The following is a 23,538-nucleotide window of genomic DNA, read 5'->3' as shown; positions in this document are numbered from 1 at the left end:
TGCAGGCAAAACATCTTCCAGAGTGCTTCCAGAAATGTGGGCAGAGAAGGGATGTTTTGTCTACCTGTGCAACAGCACACGCATGAGAGACTGGGAAAGTTATGCATCCCTCCCCCCGCCCGCCCTCTGAGTACCCAAAGTCCTCTTCATCCATGTACTTTATTCGTCAGGATGTCAGGTACTATTTCCCCCTCAAACAGATCAATAACATGGGCAAAGCCAACAACTTTGGCCAATACACAGAAGAACAACATATGCACATCTTGAATGTAGATGACTGCCCCTCGCCATGTGATCTGCATGTATTGTAGATGGTGATTACTGGATTGGCTTGCAGGTTTCACAAATATATTGGATGACATAAAGGAAGGTTTTGTATTAAGTTTTTTAAAGTATTTTTAGAAGACTATAAACTTAAGCTATATCATTTAGAAGTTATTTTGCATATAATAAGATGTACTCTATTTTTTGGATAGGGATTTGCATTTGTTTGACTATTCATTTTATAGCATAGTCCTAAACTTGTTTATTCAGAAACATGGGCTGGTGTACAGGTTACCTGCAAACAGGGATGTTGCTGAAAAGAAGCCCCCCACCCCACCCCATGACAAATGATCCTTGCCCTGGCTGCAGCATTTTGAACTACTTACTATGTTGATTGCCACCACCATGATGCCACATTTTTGTCTGTGGCTGGATGTTTTATTTACAGATTTACAGTGTTATGGCAGAAATCTGTCTGGTGGAGGTACTCCAAGCATGACAGCTAGGGCAGGATCACTCATGACGGGAGGGGATGTTCTGGTGGCAACCTTGTGGGGACTTAAATATGTGCACTAATCCTTATTCTTACTGATTACCTGATAAGTATGCTTGGAACTGCAACCTCTGTTTCAGCAGCATGATTCAACATATTGTACTTTAATATGATGTACTGTCATGGATATTAAAAATTACATCACCCATTCTTTCCATTAGCCATTTGATAGAGCTTAGGACTAGAAAATAATGACTGTTTTCCCTGTAATCTTTTCAGGTTTCAACCTGAAACTGTAGATTTTTGTCTTTCAGGATGGTTTTAAAATATAGTTAATTAATCCAGTGTGTCCCCTGTTCATCAAATAGAGGATTAGTGAAGGAACTGTACTCTACAGGAAAGGGGTTAATTATATTTGAGTTAAAGTAACAATAAAACAATGAAAGATGGCTATGGAGCATTTCTATTTTCTATTAAGAGAGAACTGGAGATGACAAAGTTCTCTAGGGATTTTGCTTGCTCATAAGAAACTTTAAGATAAAAAGGCAGCAGATTCAGAAAGATGTCAGGATGTCTTAGACACCTCAGCTGGCCTTTGGGGTGGCTTATAAGTATAGCTGTGGTGAGGCCTAGAATTAAGACCAAGGTCCTTCTAATTATGTCATGCAATACCCTATGAAATAAATTATATTTTGATTTTGTGGTTTGTCTTTGTTATGTGTCTTTGCTTTAATAATACTTTATTAAAAATTATATAAGTAAACTAGGATTCCTAATAGAAACTGTTGTCTCTTAATTGTCTGTACAATACCCGAGATACATGAACTCATCTATTAGTGTATGTTTTGGATTGATGCCTTGCACATTAGTTTTCTGATGTAGCTTAAGGCTAATTCAAATACTGAAGTATGAGAGGTCATCTAACAAGGGTGAGCCATGACACCACTCTACTGCTATAACTTCTAATGAACTGTCTAACAATAAAAGCTACTCATCCACATTTATATCTAATTAAACTGAAATCATTTCTATATATAAAGTAAACTTTACTTTATTCATTTGATGAGTTACTATAAAAACAAGTGGCAATTTAGAAATAAATTATCCTGAGAGTTTTTCTTGTTGGTGCACATGCATAACACACTGCCAAGGCCCCCCAAAAGTTCAGTTTCACCAGCCACATAAGTAAAATTACATTGAAGACTTTACATTGGTGAAAAAATGGATAAAATAATCAGAATTTTGAAATTTTGTGCTACATACATAGCCATTTTACATTAAATCTTTTTTTATGACCCAGGACCTTCATGGTAAAAACTGTTTATACTATTAATTAAATAGGAAAGCAGATCTCTCAGTTAACTGGCAGATTGAAATATGTAGTAAAACAGAGCAGAGGTTTCTTGTAAAACAATACTCAAAAGATTCAAGTCCAGGGACATTTCTAAATATTTACATTTTTAATCTCTTTAACAGTTCATCAGTAATAGAAATCTAATTGAATTAATAGAAAGGAAATTACCTTTATAAAATGGTTCAAAGAAACTAACATTGTAAACCTGAATTATTAAAAAGAAGTATCCATTGAATTAGATAGATAGATAGATAGATAGAGGTGCAGAAGGAGGCCAATGGCGGCTCGGCTCGCCACTGCAGCCCCCTAGCCCTGCCCCCTGCATCAGCATCTGACATCAGAACAGGGAGTGGTTAGTCAGGCCCCCCGTGTCTGACATCAGACTCAGGGGGCGTGGTTTAGCTCCCAAACGGGGCTGCGTGTTTGGGAGCTAAATCGGCCAATGCTGCATTCGCAGTGTGGCCAGAGCAGCTCTCCCTTTTAAAGGCAGGGAGAGCTGCTCCAGCCGGGCTGAGAATGCAGTGCTGGCCAATCTAGCCCCCAAATGGGGCCACACAGCCCCATTTGGGAGCTAAACTATGCCCCCTCCAGTCTGACATCAGGCACGGGGGCATGTCTGGGGTGTGAGGCATAGGTTGTTTGAACCTGTTTGCTCAGTGGTGGCTCCGCCCCAGATAGATAGATAGATACATACGTACATACATACATACACTGAAGGCACAGGGAAGATAGAATCTTTAATGGGGCATATCTAAGGCAGCTATTCATGGCAGCTCATCACAGTAGAGTCTAGACAAAGATCATGACTTATCTTGTCTTATCTAGGGAGTTCATTAGTATGAGGTGTTACACTAGCACTGTCTGCTCAGCTAGATGTCCTTAAACATTTAGCTGCCCAAAGCAGAATGCAGATGACATAAAAACAGACCCAATATGTCTAACTGCCTACTCAAGGTATGCAACAGGCTAATTTTCAGTCCTATAAAAAATCTGAGGAGAGAATACTAGTGGTTCTAAAATGCAGCTGTGCGTAGGAAGGGCCCTGCGGATTCAGACCCAAAGTCCATCTACTCAAACATCCTGTTTCCCACCATGCAGCAGCGTATGGAGGCTGGCGTGTCTGGGGGCATGTCTGGGGTCTGATTGGTGGTGGCCCGGGTTCTTTGAACATGTTCGCCCAACGGTGGCTCTGCCCCTGCCACCATGGCTAACCATTTGCCTCTAAGAAACCCACAAGCAGAGCATGAAGGCAATAGTCTTCACTGCTATTGCTCCATAGTAACTTGTATGAGTGTGTGCTTTGCCTAGAGTGGCTAATGTGTCCTAGAGTGAACTGGCATATGGTATAGTCTTTTCTATATAAATGGTTAAATTCATAGCTACTTTTCACAGCCTGCATCCAATTGAAGGTAAAAATACTCATCAGTTCCATAGGGTTTAATTATTTACCTAAATCTAATTGTGTCTAAAGTGTGTATGTTTTATGTTTGTTAAAATCAATTTAAATCCCAATTCCTACCTCTTCCAACAGCATGGACAACAGAGGGGCCAAAGCCTCGTATTTGGAATCCAAGACCATCCACAGAATCTGGGATCTTTACTGTCCTGAGAGCAAGAAAAATCTCAAAATGAACAATCCAATGCAGAAAGTTAATCTTCATTTGGCACACTGATATAGATATAATCTATTTAAACTCCTCCTGAAGTCTGAAAGAACATATTGCACAAAGTTTATTAATAGCTTTCAAAAAACATTAGCTTTCAAAAGAAAAATGCATAATAACAAATGGTTCTTCAAAAATGCCTTCTCCATGAGTTTAAAGAATTAAATATTTGTTGACAGACATATGTAGTACAATCCTATATTATTTTGAATTATTCAGAATAATAATTCCCACTGTGCTCAAGTGGTTTACTTGAAAGGAGGTGTGCTTAGGATCCTAGCCTTAATCAAATTTTCTAAATACGTTGATAATATTTTCTTTAGAATTCACACCAGACATCACTTACACAGTACTAGGAACTTACATTTATTTACATCTCCATTCAGAGATACTCCTTTCACCCAGTGACCCTGATTCACCTATTCAAACTATTTTAAAAGAGTTTATTCTTTCCTTCCAGCTTAATGATATTTATGTGTATGCCTTTATAGTGCACTTTGATCAGTATCTTTATAATTTCTCAAGCTAAAGGAACAACTTACTCCCTGGGTTTTGTGCTCACAAGTACCCTGAGGGGCTTTCTGTCACTTAAACATGCTTTCAGAAAGCTATCCACTTCATTGAAGGGTCTCCGAAAAACTAGGTCACCATTAATGGCAAAGATCTTTTTCCCAACTTCCAGACCTGCCATCTGGATAATAAAAAGAAAAAAAAATGCATAAGCAATTATTTTAACAGAACCAGTGATATACTAATTTTCTTTGCATACACAGAGTAAGATACTGAAAACCTTATTATATTTTATGCCAATATATCTGAAATCTACACAATCCACTTCTTTTCCGCTGGAGGTAGATCAATGATCTTTGCTTTAAAAGTGGGTTTTGTAAATTCAAAATTGTTGGAAGCATTGTTTTATATTCATTTATATTTTTACAGGCCTTGAGGATTGTAATTAAGAAGGTTAAACATATGCTGGATTGTCTCAATTTACTTCCTTCTCATCTACTAAAAAGAAAAAAAGTTGCTTTACTTTAAAAAGAGATGCATTTGAAAATACAGAGTTTACTGGCTGACTTCCAGTCTAATGATACATACATGGAAGAAATGTTTGCACACGAAATTGAGGAGGGATTTTTTTGCCCATCCCCCTGACCCTCTGCAGCCCTCTGGGCTTCCTGAAAATATGTGCCTCATATTGTTCATAATTTTCCCAGCACTTGTATCCCATGTCCTAACTCCAGTGCGAAACACTGGAACACAACATGACACATATTGAAGCGACTTAGTGCACTATTCTATAATATTTTCAAAACTTACAGGTAAAATACACATGCTCATAAGCACACAACTGTAAAATGGATAATTCATATATGTTTACATTTATAATTTATTCGATTTATATTTACCTATTGAACAATGGGTGAAAATTATTAAAAATTAATAAACAAATTATTGAGCAAATCGGTCAATTAAGACCAATTGAAATAAATTACTACCTTGTCACATTGATTTTAATGGTGTTTAGCCACTGAATCTCTTTTCTCTATTTAGATGTTTTTATATGCAGTTTTAACTTTCTTCCTTCATGCTGGTTTTGTGTGTGTGCGATTGGTTTGTTTTGATGCTATTTTATTATTAGTGTAAGCCGTCTTGAAATCTTGCAAGAGAAAGCAGGATATAATTTCTTTAAATAAATATACCTCCTTTGGATACATTCTGTCTGGTTTTAGGGCTGGTTCACACAATTAAAAAAATCTCCATTAATAGTGGTGTAGGGAGGCCAGTGGCAGCCCTGGTTCAGCCCGCTGCCAATGCCCCCCAACCACGCCCCCTGCACCTGACATCAGATGCAGGGGGCGTGGTTTCACTTGCAAACAGGGCTGCATGCCTCTTTTGTGAGCAAATTCCAGGCAGCGCCGCTTTCACAGCACAGCCAGGAGCGGCTCTCCCTACTTTAAAAGGCAGGGAGATGCGTTCCTGACCAGGCTGGGAAGCTGGCGCTAGCTAAGCTTCTCAAAAATGGAGCCACGCAACTCTGTTTTTGAGAAGCCAAAAATTTCCAGGTTCACTGAAAGTCAGGAGGACATGCACCACACAAACCTAGGATATAATGCTTACTATATATTGTTTTTATTGGTGAATTGGACCATAGATTATTTCTATGTAACCTCCGTTTTTAATGTATGTTCCTTATGTAGAATAGACCCCAGAACAAATCCATATATGGAACAGCCCCCCAAAGAGCACTAGCATAAGACACTGGAATGAAGCTGACCCAGCAAATACAATGACTTAAATAATAATGATCTAAGTATTCTTTCATTTTTGTTCCAAAGTGTAAGAATTTGAAACTCATACAAATCAGTTTTTAAAAGATACTCCCATGACTTGGAAATTTAAATATTCCAAGAGGATGATCCAAAGCGCTCTATGCACAAGGAAGACCAATACACAGAGAGAGCTTCTGTGTGAGCAAAGATTTTCCCAATGGATTAAATTTGGGGTAATATGTCACATGTATCTTATTAAATCTATAGAAGAGTTGCTCCCAACACTAAAGTGAATGGGAAAATGTTTCAAGAGTATTTTCAAAGTTATAAAATTCTAAGTATTCAGGAATAACTGTGAAACAAAATGTATGCATGCACATGATTATGAATTTTACTATATCACCTCAGCATTTGATCCCTTTTCCACTATTTTAATTATTGGTAATTTGTTTTTGTCTTCTAAGCCAAAACCATAGCTTCCTTCAGTGGATTTAATCTGAAAAAGAAAATTGATTGACATGCATATAGGAGTTAATTAAAATACTTATAGCAAATTATGGCATATTTAAAATTTGACCACTTAATATTCTGTTCCTATGAACGCTTGCCCTGCAAGGACTGGTGAACCAGACTGATGACCCAACTAGAGGCACTATGTCAATGTTCCAGACAACCCATAATGTCTATATAGCCATGTCTGGGCAACTCTCCCACATGTGACTTCTCCTGTTAGATGTATCTTCTGCTATAAAGTAAAAATATGGGAAGAATGAGAAAGACCAGTGCAGGGCCAAAGCTGTAACAGAATTTAAGGTGATAGCTGACAATGCAGGATGAACTATTTTCATTTGTCACAGCTGTGTGTGAGGCACTGAGAATCTTAAACAAAGGTACCTTACTGCTTGTGCCATTTGTGACAGCTTTCTAGTGCAGAGAACTGTGAAAGATCTCAGCAGTGCTATGGCACCACAGCTAGAAATGGCAGGAGGGATGCTGCAGCTTTCAGCACAACAGAGCTCAACTAAATGGATTCCAATCTGATCTTACAAAGCTTTTGGCTCTAATCTGGCTATGAGTCAGAACAACTCATTGCTCAGGCACAGACCATGCTGCTTATGCACCTACTTGACTTTCCATCTGCTTATCTGCTTGCTTGATTTCCCACACATCTGCTTACCTGCCTGATTGATCACCTACTCAACCACCTGTGGTATCAGCTGTTCACCTTGACTCAAAGTGTGATACGAGGCTTCCTTCATGCATGCACGCGTCGCACACACACGCACACACACACACACACACTTTTGAAACTTACCAGCAGTGATTTGGCTATAACATTTTCCACTACTTTTAAGTCATGTTTCATGAGCCTGTGCTTCATGTTTGAGCCTTCCATTTCCTCATCCGCAAAAAAGCGAAAAAGAAGTGGTTCATCTTTGAACTCACTTTTTTCCAGTACTGTTTGATAAACAAAACAAAATGATTTATCTCTGATACACAGCAGCAGCAGCAACAACAAATATTGATATACCGCTTTTCAGCAAATGTTTCCAAAGCGGTTTACATAGAGAAACAACAAACAAACAAACAAACACTTTTCATTTTTAGTTATTGCATAATATCAGACCCAATTACATTTCAATGCTTGAAAGATATTTTGGCTTATAATTCTGAAGTGGAGAAAGTTAAATTTGTATATTGCTGCACTCAAGATGCTTTGATGCCTTTATAAAGGGCTTTTTCTATATGCACAGACTAATTATTTGGCAAACACCTGAGTTTAAGGCACAATCCATCGAAAAATTCCCAGGCATGACTCCTGTTGATATGTGTTGGAACAGTACAAGAGCACATCAGTGGCCATTGGTCAGATGGGGTAAAAAGCAGTAAAAAGCCACCCCCAAAGGGGAGGGGACCCCCCACAATCCTACTTGGATGGCAATCGTGCATACAAGGTGGCTGGAGCTGTACTGTGCAACTGTGTCAACGCTGAACGGTTAGCAGAAACGGGGTAGAATTTATTTTTGGTCATATTCTGAAAGGGCCAAACCATTTGCCCCAAGGAAGAGTCAATGACTCAAAACACATTAGGCCAATAAACCATCTTTGGGATACTTCAAGGTTTCCTCTCTTCATTCTTGCTATTGGTGACCTCCAGTTTTTGCCTTCTCAGTATAATGGTGAACACAAGGAATGTTTCAAGACAATCAGGCCTGGACATCATCCCTCTCTAGCTCTGTGATACTGAGTCATAAAAGTATCTCCTAAGTCAGGGTTCATGACACTAAAACAGTAGCTATTGACTTCCTCCTTAGGCAATATCTATTCCAAGAGTCAGAACTCTCAAGTCAGGTATTATGGCATGGGAATTGCTTACCATGATGCATAAATCCATTGTCACAAAGTGCTATTCCAAAGATCATAGCTTCTTCTCTTGTCCTGCAATCCCCCTATTAACAATATGTACATCAATATAGATACCACAGGCATCAATTTAAAAGGCAGGGGCGGGTGGGTGGGGGGAGAAAAGAGTACATATAACTTTTGTAGCATGAAAAGAAACCTGGTTACATATATGGAAGCATCCAGCATTTTAGAGGTATGAAACTGGCCGCTGTGGCACTGCTGGCCTCACAGAGCTCTACAAATTTAACACTTTATTTTGAAATAAAATATCTCTACCTATTTTGCATCTGCAATTTTAAAAACTGCACATTTTGACCAGTGATTATCTGTCCAAACATTCTCCCATAAAATAAATGCGGAGGTATATGCTGAATGCGTGTTGACTGGCTGAATAAGGGTTTACAATGTGAGACCCTAAATAATTTACCTCAGACTGACCCAGGGACAGGTTTGCCACCACAAAGCTGCAGTGTAGGGTTAAGAGAAAAGGTTTTTTCTAAGGGCTAAGAAAAAAAGTTTGGTAGAATACACACAGTCCACAGGTCCCGTGTCGCTTACCCCTGGATTAAAATGTGAATATTTCAATTATGGTCAAAATGGAAGTTTGTAATACGTGTTCTATATTTGACACATGCTTTTAAATGACACATCCCTGGAAATTTCTTTTATTAAATCTACAGGAGAACCTCATTATTCATGGAACTGCTATTCATGGTTCCGTGTATCCATGGAGTGTCTTATTGACACCAGTTTCCAGTATCTGTGGCTACTAATGGGTTAAAACCCATGAATCAGCGATTCCTAGAGGGCCGGAAGTGACTGCAGAGGTCACTTCCGGCCACCATTTTGTCTCTAGGAAGCCAGGAAAAGACAGGAGGAGCCATTTTGTGGCTCATTTGGGGGGGGGGGTTCCTGACATCCCCCCGCAACTTTTCATAGTTTTGTGGAGCATTCCTGAGCACCAGGGGAACTCATGAAGCTCACCAAAGTTCTGGCCTATTTGGGGGCTTTACCATTTTTTTCTCTCCTCCCTGGAACTTAATCCTCCTTTCCCAATAGACCTAATGGCTTGTTATTCACGGTTCAGTTGCTCGCAATAGTAAGCAAGGAATGGAACCCATGCAAGTAACGAGGCTCTCCTGTATATACTATTTTCAAAAATGCTGAAATTTGGAACTCTTATGGATGGAGAACTGGAGTGCCTGTGGGCAAGTGAGATGTACCAGCAGATTTTGGGTGACCCACAGATGTGTTGGTGTTCAAAAAATCTGGGGGGAAACACATCCTAAAGGGATCCCAAATCCCAGAAACGACACTATGTTAATCTATGGAACAGAATGTTTGTAAGTTTGGACAGTTAACAGACAAGCAGGTGAGCGAAGGGAACTGAATCTTGTAGTGAGAGGAAAAAGGTGGGCTTGAACAAAAACAGCAGGGGCTTAATGAGTTTGAAGAACACTCCTCTCAAGACAGTCAGAAGCCCTTCTGCTTCTCAAGGATAAAAGGTGTCAAACTCATTTGTTTTCTCACCAACCATTTCACAGCTTTGTGTTTCTCAGCTTTAAAAAGGAGCTGGGGCTGAGTACCAGTGCTATTCCCCCACCAAAAAACCAGAAAACAAGAAGCAGGGGAAATTGCATATGAAGAAAGACCCAAATTGGAGTGGGCATTCTTTGTTAGCCTTTGTAGACATTCTGGGTCCATTTCTGTGTCATATACTGCATTTCATTTTCTGTGCTATTTAATTTTCATAATACAACAAAACATTGGGATGGGGCCATAGCTCAGTGGCAGAACATCTGCTTTGCACGCAGAAGACCCCAGATTCAATCCTTGGTATCTTTAGGCGGGGACACCAGGGATGGAACAGAACTCGGGCCTCCGTTCCCTGGCTCCATCACTGACTGAGAAAGATAGTTGCCAGCTAGGGATGTGCATAAACCGAGGTTCATGCACTAATTCGAAGCTGAACCGGTTTGTGGGGCTGCGGAACAGATTCAACTGGTGGAGTGTGGCACCAGGCTGCGGAATAGATTCAGCTGGTGGAGTGTGGCACCAGGGGCAGCGATGAGTGGCACCTTTAAAAGTGAGGAAAGCAGATGACGCAAACATTTTCAAGGTCAACGAGGCTGACCATGAAAATGGCCGTCACACATGCGCGGAGGCCATGTTCATTCCGCTGCCACATGAGAGCTGCTGGGGTAAGCACCGCTGCCACATACAGGCTGATGGGGCATGTGCTGCTGCAGCAGGAAACTTCATGGAGCAGTGGTGGAGCAGGTAAGGACCTGATCCCATAACATTTTAAGGTTCTGCTCACCACTGCCCCTGGTGTCACATTCTACCAGTTGAATCCGTTCGGCAGCTCCACAAATCAATTCAGGTTCGAATCAGTAGAGGCTCAAACCTCTATTAGTGCACATCCCTACTGCCTGCACCCTTGGAGAGCTGCTGCCAGTCAGCATAGACCTGGGGTAGCCAGCCTTGGCACTTTAGCTGTTGTTGAACTACATTATTCCCAGCCACAATAAACTGTGGCTGGGGGTAATGGGAACTGTAGTCCAACAACAGCCAGGGAGCCAAGGCTGCCTACCCTTGGTGTAGACAATCCTGAGCTAGATGGACCAATGGTTTGGAAAAGCATAAGGCAGCTTTCTATATTCCTATAACTTGGATCTTAAGAACCACAAGTGGTTCAAATAGGGTTTCCCATCTCCTTTCCACTGTAGCTCTCAGCTCCCCCTAAAAAGCAGAATCTGAGGGTCAGGGGACCTTGGAAATAGTATGGGATATGGTGCAGGAGCCTGTAGTTGGAGGGGGGAGCTGGCAGAAATCACAGGCACGCACACACAAACACACACACACATTCCTTTCTGCTCATGGTAGTCTCCTTTAGTTTCAAGCCAGAGTCAATTTTAAGTAGTTTATCAGATAATTAAAGATATATGTCTCCACTTTTTAAGGTATAAAGTAGGTTAAATGATTTACTTCATTGGACCAACTTAGTTTGTTGCAGAAGTATGAGAGCCACCTAGACATTCTCTAAGCAAAATGGAAAGGACATAAAATCTCAGGCATATATCTCAGGTTCCAAATGTATAGAGCAAGTGATGAAAAAATCTGGTATTTCCTAAGCAAATATTTGTGCTCCAGAGCACTCTCTCTCTTACCTGTGCAATTAGCCAGTCTATCAGTTTATTAGCCATGACCACAGATTTGTAGGTTCTTAGATGGTAATCCTTGTCTCTGGGAGGGAAAACACACACACACATACATGGACATCTCAAATTCAAGTCTGACACTTTTTGAATACTCATTTTAACACAAAATCATGATTAATCCAAACAGAAACTTAATCTGTCCAAACTCTAACTTCATTTATATTAGTTTTTGTTAATAAAGCCCTGCTCTGATTACCATGATTATGTTTATGCCAGCCATACTATATAACATTTATTACTGATGTTCAATATCTATTTAGCTTCAAGTGTTTTAGAAGCTGTACAGAAACAGAACAGTTCTTGCTCACTGTTTCAGTTAGTGCTGCCCCAAACACATTACCCCATATTTGCTATCCAGTTCACAGGCAATGAGAAGTTGATCATTTTCAGGGAATGGGGATTGGCAGAGAAAATGTCAGCATTGGTAATTTTTCTTTCTTTCTTTCTTATTTAAACCAGGCGCTGAGACATGAAGTCTTTCTGGCTGCCCTTTTTAAAAAACAAAACCCAGAACACACCATGGAATACAGCCACCATAAATACTTTTAGAATTTCCAGCACTGTCACCATCACCACCTGCATAAAGCACACCATTATATTGTTGAAATAGGGGGACTTGTGCTGTTGTTGCTGCTGTTAAGGCTTCGCCTCCCCAGAAATTCTGCAAAATTTTAGTAAAAGCCCTGGGAAATACTCCTCCTGCAAATGCTCAACCTTCCTAACTAAACCACAGCATTTTGTAGTTACCTGAACATGGAACTACCTTTATACTGGGAAGTTAAAGAAAACAAGGGAGGGGGGAATCATTACCTCATACTAGATTGCAGGGGCGTATCTAGGGTAGGGCAGGCAGGGCACGTGCCCCGGGCGCCACTTGAAGGGGGCGCCATTTTTCAAAATTATTTTTTTAAAGGGCCACTGAAAACAAAATGGCCACCACACATGCTCAAATGGTCCCTGTGAGGCCCTAGGCTTTTCCAGGCTTTGCAGAGGCCATTTGAGCATGCGTGGCAGCCTCCAAAATGGCCACCACACCTATCTTTGCAGGCCCAAACAGGCCCGAAAATCAGCCCGAGACAGGCTGCGGCGGTGAATTAAGAGGCCAGCGGGGGGAGGGGGGATCTTTGCAGACACCCCCCATAGCCTTTAGGAAGCCCCCTGAAGGGGCTACAGGTAATTTTTATTAAATTTTATATAATATAAGTCACTGTACACATATTCAGTTTGGCACTATGTACAGAGAATCATGGCTTGTGAATACTGAGCTGAAACTTATGAGCTAGGATTTTATTCATTTGCTCTTAGTTTGCTTCTTGTGATAAGTGAGTTAAATGTGATGTCTTAATAATATGGCTACTAATGGTGGGTTTGTCTTTGAATCAGTGTGAAATCCTTAGTATTAAGACCACTGGGTGTTTCTTGCTCTCTTTCTCTCATTTTAACTGTCTTTCTAAAATACTAGAATATGCTCCAAGCAGTGACACAGTTTACTCTGCATATCCATTAATTATTTTCAGAGTATCTGGGAAAAGCCAAATTCTCCATTTATTTTTAAAACGTATGCAATAGTGATGCTACAATGCACAGTAGAGAATTCGACAGGCACTTCTGTTTAGTTTTCTAAATATACCTCCACATAGTATTTGGGTATTTCATGAGCCCCAGCATACTGAAATTTGTAGTTTTCCAGCATTTTTTGGTCTGGCTACGTCCACTGCTAAATAGTTCTTGAAATATTAAAAGATTAACAAGCTTGACTTGTATTTTTGAGCTGATATTATGGTAAAGTTATCTGAAAGATGGGTGTCAGATGTTTGGACAGGGGGCGCAATTTCATTGCTTGCCCTAGGCGCTATTTTCCCTAGATACGCCTCTGCTAGATTGTCGTATTTTTTATTTGATTATCTCATACTTTATTTGATTATCTCATACTAGATTGTAGTATTTCTTTATTTGAATGAGAGCCAGCGTGGTGTAGTGGTTAGAGTGCTGGACTAGGACTGGGGAGATCCGAGTTCAAATCCCCATTCAGCCATGACACTAGCTGGGTCTCTGGGCCAGTCACTTCTCTCTCAGCCCAACCTACTTCAGAAGGTTGTTGTGAGGAGAAATTCAAGTATGTAGTACACCGCTCTGGGCTCCTTGGAGGAAGAGCGGGATATAAATGTAATAATAATAATAATAATAATAATAATAATAATAATAATAATATTTCAGAACTATGCTGTCATTTCTTTCAACTCTATGATTGCTTTATACTTTCATTTGAGTATGAAAATGCAAAAGAGCAAGAAAAACTATAGGGGGTGGGATGATTGAGGCAGAGGGATACATATTCTAGGCCTGTACTCTTAATTTTAATAATCTTTTTGGCCAAGCTTTTTTGTCATTGAATGATTGATTGATTGATTAAGTGCCATCAAGTCAGTGTCGACTCTTAGCGACCATGTATAAAGATTATCTCCAGGATATTATCTCCAGATTATCTCCTTTAAGATTAACTTAATCTAGAGATATCTCCTAGATTTAAGGAGATATCTTAAATTATCTCCTTTAAGATTATCTCCAGATTATCTCCTTTAAAGTCTCTCAGTGGTGCATTCATTGCTGTTGTAATCCAGTCCATCCACTTTGCTGCTGGTCGTCCTCTTCTTCTCTTTCCTTCAATTTTCCCCAGCATTATGGACTTCTTGAGGGAGCTGGGTGTTCGCATAATGCGTCCGAAGTATGATAGTTTGAGCCTGGTCATTTGTGCCTCAAGTGAAAATTCTGGATTGATTTGTTCTATGATCCATTTGTTTGTTTTCCTGGCTGTCCATGGTATCCTCAAAAGTCTTCTCCAGCACCAAAGTTCAAAAACATCAATGCTTTTTCTATCTTGCTTCTTCAGAGTCCATCTTTCGCATCCATAGAGTGTCATGGGGAAAACCATTGTCTTAACAATTTTAAACTTTGTAGGTATAGACACGTCACGGCATCTAAATATCCTTTCCAAGGCCTTCATTGCAACCCTACCAAGTGCTAGTCTGTGGCGTATTTCTTGACTGCTGGATTCTTTATTGTTGATGGTCGATCCTAAAAGGCAGAAGCTATCCACCACTTCAATGTCTTCATTATCAATTCTGAGGCTGGTTGCTGTACCCGTTATCATTAGTTTAGTCTTCTTTACATTTAGACGTAGTCCCATTTTTTTCACTGTGCTCCTTGACTTTCATTACTAGAGCTTGCAGAATATCTGCATTCTCAGCTATCAGAGTGGTGTCATCTGCGTTGCGCAGTGTATTGATGTTTCTTCCTCCAAATTTAAAGCCACACTCATTTTCTTCCAATCCAGCTTATCTCAGTATATGTACAGCATATAAATTGAATAAAAAGAGAAAGTATACAGCCTTACCTTACTCCTTTTCCAATCTGGACCCAGTCTGTTTCACCATGTTCCGTCTGGACTGTGGCTTCCTGTCCTGTGTATAGGTTTCTCATGAGAACAATGAGATGTTCTGGGGTGCCCATTTTCCTAAGAATATTCCACAACATGACACGGTTGACGAAATCGAAGGCTTTTCTGTAGTCAATAAAGAATTGACTTATTGACTTCTTTCTGGTATTCTTTGGCTTTCTCAATTATCTAGCGTGCATCAGCAATCATGTCTCTTGTCGCTCGGCATTTTCTGAAACCAGTTTGAACATCCAGCATTTCCCTTTCCATGTAGGGCTCTAATCTGTGTTGGATGATCCTGTGCTGGTTTGCGAAATCTGTTTAGTCTCCTTTCTTTGGTATGGGTATTGTAGATTGACCTCTTCCAATCTGTTGGTCACTGTGTTGTTCTCCAAGTCTGCTGGCATAGTTTGGTTAGAGCCTTGACTAATTCTTCTTCTGTTGCTTGCCATATATCTGCACCTATTCCATCAATTCCTGTAGCCTTCTGTCTTAGTAATGACCAGAGTGCTGATCTAACTTCATCTTCTTGTACTAGAGGTTCTTGCAAGAAGGGAATATCTTCTAGATTATCTTGGATGCTGACATCCCTGCTGTACAGATTTTCAGTATACTCCTTCCATTTCTGTTTGATCTTTTCTGAATCAGTTACTATCTGTCCCTTGGCATCCCTTAACATACCAATTCGAGGTTGAAACCTCCCTCTGAGTTCAGAGATCGTTTGGAAAACTTGCCTTCTTTTTCCATGTCTATTTCCATCCTCAAGGTCTTTACAGATGCCTTTGTAGTACTGCTCCTTGTCTCTTCTAACAGCTTTCTGAAATTCCCTATTAAGTTCCTTTGTGAGGTCTTTATCTTTCTTGACTTTGGCTTCTCTCCTCTTCTGGGCAATTTCCACCATCTGTTCTGACATCCAGTTTGCTTTCTTCTGTTTCTTGGTCTTTGGCAGTCTCTTTCATATCCGTCCTTAACAGCGTCTTTTATTTCATTCCACAGATCCTCTGGTTCCCTATCTATGAGACTCAGAACTTCAAAGCGGTTCCTGATGTTCTCCTTGAAAATGGTGGGTACATTCTCATATTGTGGAAGCTGGATAGCTTTGTTTTTCCGCTTTAGCTTGACTTGGAACTTGCACATGAGCAGTTTGTGATCGGTTCCACAATCGGCCCCACGCCATGTCTTTGTTGTTATAACTGAGCTCTTCCACCTCCTTGCATCAATAATGTAATCAATCTGATTTCTGTGTACTCCACCTGGTGATGTCCATGTGTATAGGCACTGTTTGGTTGTTTCAAGAATGTGTTAGCAATGAAGAGATCGTTGGCTTGGCAGAAACTGATAAGTCGTTCTCCTGCTTCATTTCTGTTTCCTAGGCCATATAGGCTCACTGTGTTTTCCTCCTTACCTTTTCTAAGTTTGGCATTCCAGTCTCCAACCACCAGCATCACACCTTGCTTGCATGTTCTGTCAATTTCAGACTGGACTTGAGCATAAAACTCATCAACTTCCTCTTCTTCTGCATCAGTCGTTGGGGCATAGACTTGAAGAACTGTCATGTTAAAGGATTGTCCACAAAATCGAATTGGTATTAGTTGGTCACTGACCGCATTGTACCCAAATACTGTCATTGCTATATCCTTCCTGACTATGAAAGCATTCCTTCTTTGATTTTTCGTACCCTGAGTAGTAAACGGTATGATTTTCTGACTGAAAGTGTCCCATTCCAGTCCATTTTAATTCACTGATCCCCAAGATGTCAATCTGAAGTCAATTCATTTCACCTTTCACTGTGTCGAGCTTTCCCATATTCATGCTTCTTATGTTCCATGTTCCCATTGTAATTCTGTCTTTGCAGCTTTGGATTTTCCTTTCCCACACGGCAACATCAGCTGCTAGACATCCAAAAGGCTTTATTCTAATCACGTCATAAACACCATTGGTACTCTGAGAGATCCTCATCTCTTCCTCAGTAGCATGTTGAGTACCATCCGACCTGAGGGGCCCATCATCCGGCACTACGTTGACAATCATTCCATTTTGTCTATCCATGTGGTTTTCTTGGTAAGATACAGGAGTGGTTTACCATTGCCTTCTCCCACACAATGTGAAATAATGCCTTTGTTGTCATTGAAGTGATCATCTGCCTCCAGCACCTTCCTATTGCTGCTGCCCAATATGGGTGCCTGCTTGCTTTAGCTGGGCAGCTGGGATGACCTTCATGCTTTGGGTGACCCTACTGGGAATATACCTCCCGGCATATTTTGCTCATCCTTCCCAGGAATACCCCACCACCACGATGAGTCAGCATGGCAGGTCTGGGGGGGGGGAGCATTGTCATTACTATCTCATAAATTCTTGTTCTAAAATGCATGTGTGCAATGAAGGTGATCATCAATGGCAAGTCATGAAAAAGAGAAAGGTAACATTGATATTTCCAGAGTATCTGAAAATTTGGGTATGGAATATTTATAAACTACTTTTCAATAAAAATGTTTCTTAGATTTTGTTTCTAGCCCTTTTTGTTGCATTATTAATTGCTTTAGGATATTTGTTTGGTTATTTTTTTACAACAGATTAAAATTTTGTTTTGTAAGCCACCTTGAGTACAAACTATGGAAAAGTAAGATATAAATATTTTAAACAAATATATAAATAATTCTACTGTACCTGTCAAACATACATCAGGTTGGAAAATTAAGGTTAAACATATGCCTTAAGCCGCTGTTATTTCGTAAGTCTCCAGTAACAATGTGCACGAACCAGGGTTTGGGCTAGTTTGGGGGGGGTACCTTAAGGATCAGGGAGGATGCCCTTACACCCCCCCACACACACACACCTGCTGCACTTCCCCCACCAGTGCTGGCGCCAAAATCACTAGTGAGGGCGGCACCGTACTTCCTTGCTGCCCCGGTCAGTGTTGTACCGGAAGTGGCCAGTATGCGTGCGTGACGTGCACATGCACACCATCCACTTCCAGTATGATGCTGACCAGGACAGCAAGGAGATACACTGCTGCCCTGCACCAGCCATTTTGGCGCCAGCGCCAGCAGGGGAAACGTGTTGTGGGGAGGGGAGCACCCTCCCTGCTCCTTAAAGATACTAACCCCCCTACCGCCGAACCAGCCCAAATGTTGGAGCTCCAATCTGGTTCAAGGGTCCATAAAAGGACCGCCAAACCATTTTGTGCACATCCCTAGTCTCCAGGAGAGGACTGCTATTTTTTAAATAGCGATTTAATAGCAGTTTTTAATAAGGTGTATGTATCAGCTACATAGCAGCAGCAATTCAGCAGTTTAACCTTTTCTCAAGTAATGAGACCTGTTATTTGAGTGTTAAAAATTCAAAAGAAAAACTTGCCAGAGAAAAACTTGACTAATAACATGCACATGCCAGCACTCAACTTCAGAACTAGGGTAAATTAAATTCCCAACTTCTCAAAAATCATCAAAACCTTTTGAAAACAAATAAATTTGACAATAGATACTATAGTTGGCAAACAGCTGTTTAAAATTCTGATTTACAGTGATCTGGTGGAGGAAAAAGTGAAGAGAGACAAGGTAAATTTCCCTGTATTACCTTGCATTAATCTTTCTTCGTTCATGAGAGGTTACAGTTCTTTCCTACTTTGCAACAACTCCCTCATTCTCTTAATTTACAATTGCATTACCAACACTTTGCTTAACTTTCAGCCCTGCATATGTAGGTAGCAACGGCACTCTTCCAAAACAAAAACTCTGAAAACCAGACCTACCTTACTACAGGAGTAAACAGACTGTGCAAACGACAATACAGTCTTACGCCCTGTTGGAGATATAAATAGGGTTCATGTTAAATCTGCATTACTCAAAAACAAGTAAAATAAATTCATGTTCTGACAAAAACAATTAACTTAAATTGCAGTATAAAGTAGCGGAGAAGTAAAGCAAACATCACAGGTACATTTATATGCTCCAAAATAACTTCTTGAAGGTTAGCAAAATTCCTACTCCATTACCTCCAAGATAAGTATTTTTACTGCACTTACAAAAACCACTTTCTAATTATTGAAATAAAATTACAATGTGCATTCCAATAATTTACAAATAGTTATCATTTATTGACCAGTGCAGCAGATGTCATAAATCCTTTTCTTCTCTGGATATACTGTTTGCCAGTAGTTACTTTTATGGATAAACTGATTCATCGGCAAAAGTTCAAATATGGGCATTTCTCAGTTGTTATTTCTGTATATATAACAATGAATATTATTTTTCAAATGTGCCCTCTTTTTACCCATACACACATACCCCACATTTGGCATGTATCAAGAAGTCAAATCAGTGTAAAAAAATGGTCCTTCCCAGATCCAGTGAACTGGAAATCAAGTTATTCAGGAACACTCTACTATTGGCTTGTTGTGTTTCAATTTCATACATGCAAACTAATTTGTGTGTGAAGATGCTTGTATTGTTAAAATGTAGCAATATCTGTAAATTTTTCTCAGTCAAATGCATGCACCTGGAAGTCAATCCCTGCCTCTGCCTGTATCTATTGGGGGTTGCTAAGACATGCTCAGCAAATGTGTGCTAGGACATGCTCAGCAAATTAAATGAAAGGTTAATGGTGAACTAGTTCAAAACACAGTAATAGGTTTTCATAGGGTACTTTTTGAACACCTGAACCATCTGCAAAGGCATATCATTATTCAGAAACAGATTTACTTAATTGTGTTTAGCACTGAGAACAAATAAATAATAACAAGGCTTCCAATTCCAGCTGTAATAATCTGCTTGCAAGCAATATCAGTGTAAGGCGTGGGAGCATCATTCAGCCATAGCCATTGTGGGAATATAGCCGAGGGAAGGACCTTTGCACTTACTGATGGGCAAAGGAGGAGGATAGAGCTGGCCCAAGATGCTAAGTGCATTGCAGTGCCTAGGGGCGTGGCCAACAGCACTCAGCATGGGTGTTGAGCCAGTTATGTCACTGGCCCACACTAGAAGCTGTTGACCATTGGCTCAGATATGTGCACCACTCAGTTCCTGCCTGATCTCTTCTGTGCCCAGTGGCTCCTAGAGATCGCTGCGATTTCTTTTCCATTGAAGTTTAGATTAACACAGATTTATTTATTTATTTATTTACATTTTATATCCCGCTCTCCCTCCAGGGAGCCCAGAGCGGTGTACTACATACTTAGGTTTCTACTCACAACAACCCTGTGAAGTAGGTTAGGCTGAGAGAGAAGTGACTGGCCCAGAGTCACCCAGCTAGTTTCATGGCTGAATGGGGATTTGAAACCGGGTCTTCCGGGTCGTAGTCCAGCACTCTAACCACTACACCATGCTGGCTCAGTTCAAACACAATATCACTAAATATCTCTTCAATCATCACATACTTTTTTCATACATCAACTGTTTAAAATTATATTTTATTCTTTAAAAGAATACCAAAACTCAAGACAGATCAGTAGAAGACAAATACATCCTGCTAAATTCCAAATCCTCTGTGTTTTTCCTATATTGAATTAGTGGATTGCGGCATCACATAACATTATAACTTGTTTTCTAGTCCACAATGCAGTTCTATAATACTCATGTAAAATTCATTGGATAGTAATTCTATCAAATCAAGTTTCTTGAATATATGAAGAGGCTCACCTGTTATAAAACAGGGTCAGATTATTACACCAGATACATAAAATTTAATTTGATTCACATTAACGAGTGCTGACAATGAATAGCAGCATTTGACCAAAGAAAAGCACAGTTGCTGTTTTTTAATAAGACTCTGCAAATTTATATTTTGATGTTAGAAGACTTATACCTTGGAAATTACATCCTGCATTTCACTTCTTGGGTAGTATGTGCCGTCATCATAACGGAATCTGTACAGCATGTGTTCAGGTTTGAATTGATGCTTATCAGTAACTAAAACCAAAGTAAGAATAAAGTTGGATGAAAATTTCAATTGCTTTAACACACAAAGCAAAGTTATTCATGAGATGAGCTAAGGCTTATTAGTCTTCCCAAAATGTGTCTCTGGTAAATGTTTTGCCATTTTCACTGTGACAAGTTTACACATACATACCTCCACACATGTACATGGGTCTTGTTCACATGATTGTTTGAATCTAGATTTAATGTGGGTTACTGACATTAGTGTGATTATGTGAACCCACACCAAGGTGGTTTGTGGCCCAAAATGAATCTGAGATTCCCACTATGGCATAAGTTCAAACAATCATGCTAATGTCAGTAACCCACATTAAACCTAGATTTGAACCGAGTGAACCAAGCCATTGTACATATAACAAAGAATGATAGAAACAAAAGAGGAAGCAGAAAAGAATGGAGGCAGTGCCAGAGAGGAGGAGAATATGTGGTTATTTTAATTACTTGTACATAGGCTGAGTTATTTATTTAAAATATTTATATCCAGACATTCTATCTATCTATCTATCTATTTATCTATTTATTACATTTCTATCTTGCTCCTTCTCCAAGGAGCCCAGAGCAGTGTACATGATTATGTTTATCCTCACAACAACTCTGTGAGGTATTGTGAGATAAGTGACTGGTCCACAGTCACCCAATAAGTTCCATGGCTGAGTGGAGATTTGAACTCAGGTCTCCCCACTCCTAGTCCAACACCCTAACTACTGCACCACACTGGCTCTCAAGGACGCCCACAATTTATTTTTGCCTGTATTTTATCTGTTATTGTTTTGAATAACAGATTTTAATGATTTAGTGAAGCAATTCTCTACAACATAAAAGGTTTGGGGATTAAGGGCTTGTGACAGAGGAAAAGGTCGATTTTAAGGAGAGATTTGAAGGAAGATATAAGGTACCATACAGGTGTTCTAGTATGCAGTTCCAAGAATAAGGGGCAACAAAGGAGAAAGGGCTACTGTGTGAATGAAGGACCCTACATTTTCTTCCACTCTCTCCTGTTCCTGCCTTGTCAGAGGAGGAAAAGTGTCACAGTAGTGGAAAGGCATTACCACTGCCCACTAGTAGGAGTGGCTACCTCCCTACTTCCTAGTGGGACAATCAGTCAGTTGGCCAGAAGAAGAGGGCTGGTGGAGGCGGCTAATCTGCATGCCAATTTGCTACCTAAGCTGGGCCATCCCTGAGAGAAGAGGACATGGAGGCTCACAAAGAACTTGGGAAGCCTCCAGACTTAATTATGCTCTGATTATATAATCAGAAGTACAACAAGGCTTTAAATGGGGTAAACTTCAAAATGAACTAATTTGAGTCCAACCTGAATAAAAATCAAACCCAAAAAGCAAACCCTCATTTTAGGAGAGCAAATTCCAAACTGAAACAAGGAATCTTGCCTGTCACTTCCTAACACACTCCCGCTTCCCCTTGTCATCCTTGTTAGGCTTTTCAAGTTAGATTACACACAATGGGAAGAGTAAGCACAAGGAGGAGGAGCAGGAAAAATAATTGCATGCAGCATCTGGAGATGTTTAAATGGGAGGGCTGTAAAAGAGGAAGCAGTAAGTTGCATGTTGCTGACTCAGTCTATTCAAAAATTGAGATTTATTTATTTATCACTACTATTAAAATAAATTAACTGGTATAAAGCTCTTCTTTGTACTGATAGGAAGCAAGCATTTTTTAATTTGCATTTCTTATTAACAGGGGGCAAATATTTAAAAGGGACAGCTGTGCACACTAATTAATGGCTAGAAGTTATCTATGGCAAACAAACAAGAGTTTTAAGAGAAAATGTCACATTACACCCAGATTTCCATGTATGTGGTGGGGGAACATGCATTCATTAAAAATGATTACTTGTTTAACAAATGCATACAGTATATCATTAAGCAAAACCAGTCAATAAATCCTCACACAATTTTCACAAGAGTTCTGAGTTTTCAGTTAGCAAACAATAGTAAGCACAGTATGAGAGTTTAGTAATTATAACAACAAATTCTTTGGAAAATATGGTCAAAAGTTACATGTAATGAACGCTGAATAAAATACATTTACAGTGTGAACATGATTCTCTTTCAAACACATATCCATTCTATCTTGCTCTGTGCAAAAACAGATGGTTCATTCAAATTTATTTTAAGAATTCTATTCCTGTGGAAAGCCCAGCTGGGTCTACATACTAATAAAAGTAGTTTGTCTGTGTTCTAAAACAATTACTGGACAAGAAATTTGATTGTGTCCTGCCAGCCCTCCACACCAGCTTACCAACTCCTCAAACTCTTCCTTTAGTTATCCCAATTTCAGTGGAAAGGGGAGCTCCTTTCTGCCCCTACCCCACTTATCTGGCAACTTCAGTAGCCCTCACAAAGACTACAGACCATCAACCCCATGCCTTTATTTCATCCCAATTAGCAGGGGAAATAAGAAAAGGATAAGAAGCAGAAGCAGGGGGAAAGCCTTTTGCATACCTCACACTTAATGCTTGGCAGTGAAAGCTGGT

The 23,538-nt window shown here is 40.0% G+C and overlaps 1 protein-coding gene across 6 annotated transcripts in view; it reads right to left on the bottom strand.

Moving 5' to 3' along the window:
* The window catches only part of PREX2 (phosphatidylinositol-3,4,5-trisphosphate dependent Rac exchange factor 2), a 233,498-nt gene that overhangs the window by 113,495 nt on the left and 96,465 nt on the right, over positions 1–23,538 (bottom strand). For all 6 annotated transcript variants that reach the window (XR_008306840.1, XR_008306841.1, XM_053248942.1 and 3 more), the window contains exons 12-19: positions 20,914–21,017; positions 18,863–18,912; positions 11,625–11,700; positions 8,426–8,498; positions 7,364–7,506; positions 6,452–6,544; positions 4,318–4,466; positions 3,631–3,716 (exon numbers count right to left, since the gene is read on the bottom strand). Coding sequence is in view for 4 of the 6 variants with exons in the window: in XM_053248942.1 (XP_053104917.1) it covers positions 3,631–3,716; positions 4,318–4,466; positions 6,452–6,544; positions 7,364–7,506; positions 8,426–8,498; positions 11,625–11,700; positions 18,863–18,912; positions 20,914–21,017 (774 nt within the window). In the remaining 2 variants the exon portion in view is untranslated. The remainder of the gene's footprint in view (positions 1–3,630; positions 3,717–4,317; positions 4,467–6,451; positions 6,545–7,363; positions 7,507–8,425; positions 8,499–11,624; positions 11,701–18,862; positions 18,913–20,913; positions 21,018–23,538) is intronic.

This window comes from Hemicordylus capensis, chromosome 4, assembly GCF_027244095.1.
Source record: "Hemicordylus capensis ecotype Gifberg chromosome 4, rHemCap1.1.pri, whole genome shotgun sequence".
NCBI lineage: Eukaryota > Metazoa > Chordata > Lepidosauria > Squamata > Cordylidae > Hemicordylus > Hemicordylus capensis.
The sequence above is the reverse complement of the archived record's forward strand: the minus strand, read 5'-3'. Positions and strand labels throughout refer to the sequence as shown.